The sequence below is a fragment of the Fonticula alba genome (genome assembly GCF_000388065.1).
Source record: "Fonticula alba strain ATCC 38817 unplaced genomic scaffold supercont2.1, whole genome shotgun sequence".
In the NCBI taxonomy this organism is placed as follows: domain Eukaryota; order Rotosphaerida; family Fonticulaceae; genus Fonticula; species Fonticula alba.
The window spans coordinates 2,809,630-2,811,296 of NW_009242971.1; the positions used below are offsets into that span (position 1 = coordinate 2,809,630).

At 68.8% G+C, this 1,667-nt stretch overlaps 1 protein-coding gene across 1 annotated transcript in view; it reads right to left on the bottom strand.

Moving 5' to 3' along the window:
• Nucleotides 1–1,667, bottom strand: part of H696_00600 (hypothetical protein) — a gene marked incomplete at its 5' end in the record, with an annotated part of 5,435 nt that overhangs the window by 1,394 nt on the left and 2,374 nt on the right. Inside the window, one exon of the mRNA XM_009494479.1 lies at nucleotides 146–1,056. Coding sequence (XP_009492754.1) covers nucleotides 146–1,056 — 911 coding nt within the window. The remainder of the gene's footprint in view (nucleotides 1–145; nucleotides 1,057–1,667) is intronic.

Below are 1,667 nucleotides of genomic sequence, written 5' to 3' on the forward strand. Positions count from 1 at the left end.
GGGGGGGGGGGCACAGGGCCAGGCGCCAAGAAGGAGGAGAAGAAATGCAGGGCAAGGGCGTGAGTCCAAGAGCAGGGGAAAAGAGAAGGAGAGCAACAGAGAAACAGGAAGACGGAGGCAGAGGCGGCCCCCTGGCGACACGCACGCGATGCACAATGATCTCCTCATTAACTTGCAGGCGATCCGAGATGAAAACCTTCTTCTGGCACACGAAGCAGGGCACGGTGCCAGTGAGCGGCTTCCCGGGGCTGGCCACCGGGGCGGCCGCCAGCGGCGTCGGAGTCCCGAGGGAAGTGACCAGCGGGCTGCTCGGGGTCGAGGACCCGCCGGTGGTGGTGGTGGTGGTGGTGTCGGTGCTGCTCCAGCGAGAGCTGGCCCGCGCGGTGCTGCCCCCGGACGACGACGAGCCGAGGGAACTGGTGCTCGGCGACCGGGACGCACCCGGCGAGGAGGAGGCGCTGCTGCTGGTGCTGCTGGTGCCGCTGCGCAGGCGCGACGGGTCCAGCGAGTCCGAGAAGGCGCCACCCGCGGACATGCCCGGGCTGCTCGGGGCCACGAAAGAGCGCCCGGTGATGGCGCTGCCACCGGTGAACCCGCTCCGGGCCAAGATGTACCCGGAGGACCCGGTGGAGGCCTGCTGCTGCTGGCGACGCTTGCGGCGCTCCTCGCGCTCGCGCTCGATCTCCTGCCGCAGGCGGGCCTCCTCGTCCTCGGGCATGGACCCTGGGGCCGGGCTCGCCGGGGCTGGCGACTCGAGCGTGCGCTCAGTATCAACCATTGGGGATGCGGGCTCGGGCTCAGGCTCGGGCTCGACCTCGGGCTCGGGCTCAACCTCGGGCTCAGGCTCGGGCTCAACCTCGGGCTCAGGCTCGGGCTCAGACTCGACCTCGACCTCGACCTCGGGCTCGACCTCGGGCTCAGGCTCGGGCTCAGGCTCAGGCTCAACCTCAGGCTCGGGCTCGGGCTCGGGCTCAACCTCAGGCTCAGTCACCTCGGGAACAGAGGCGACGACGGGGGACGCAGGATCGGAGGCCAGGGGCGAGGCAGGGACGGAGGCTATTGGCCAGGAAGGGCGAGACGGGGCGCGGAAGATCGCGGACACAGAGGGCGGGGGGAAAAGAGCGAAGAGGACGCGAGGGGGAAGAAAAAAAAAGCAAGGTGAGACTATGGCGGGAAGACATCGAACGGCACAAGGCCAGGCCCAAATAAATAGGCAAACAATTAAAGAAAAGAGAGAGAGGGGGGGAGAGGTCGGAAGAAGGGGCCGGGAGAATTAACACCCAGAGGCCCAGGCTGCTCGCGACCCCCAGCTCCCTGCCTCACGGAAGGAGGGGAGGGGGGCAGCGAGGACAGGGGACCAAGGCACAGGGCGAATATCCGCCACTCTGGCCCTCGCGACAAATGACACACAGCACAGAGAGGAGGAAGGGGCCCCGGAGGAGGGAGGACAGAGGCGGGGGGGGGGGGGGGGGGGGGGGGGGGGGGGGGACCAACCAAGGCGGGCTCGCTAGACAGGTATCGACAACATGGGGCGGCATGCCTCGGCCGCCACCGATCGGGGGACGGTTGGCAGTCCAAAGGCACGGGCATGCGAGCACCCTCCCAGGGGGGGGGGCCGACATGCCCCTCCCCGAGGGAGCGCGCGAACGCAAGACACACAGACAGCC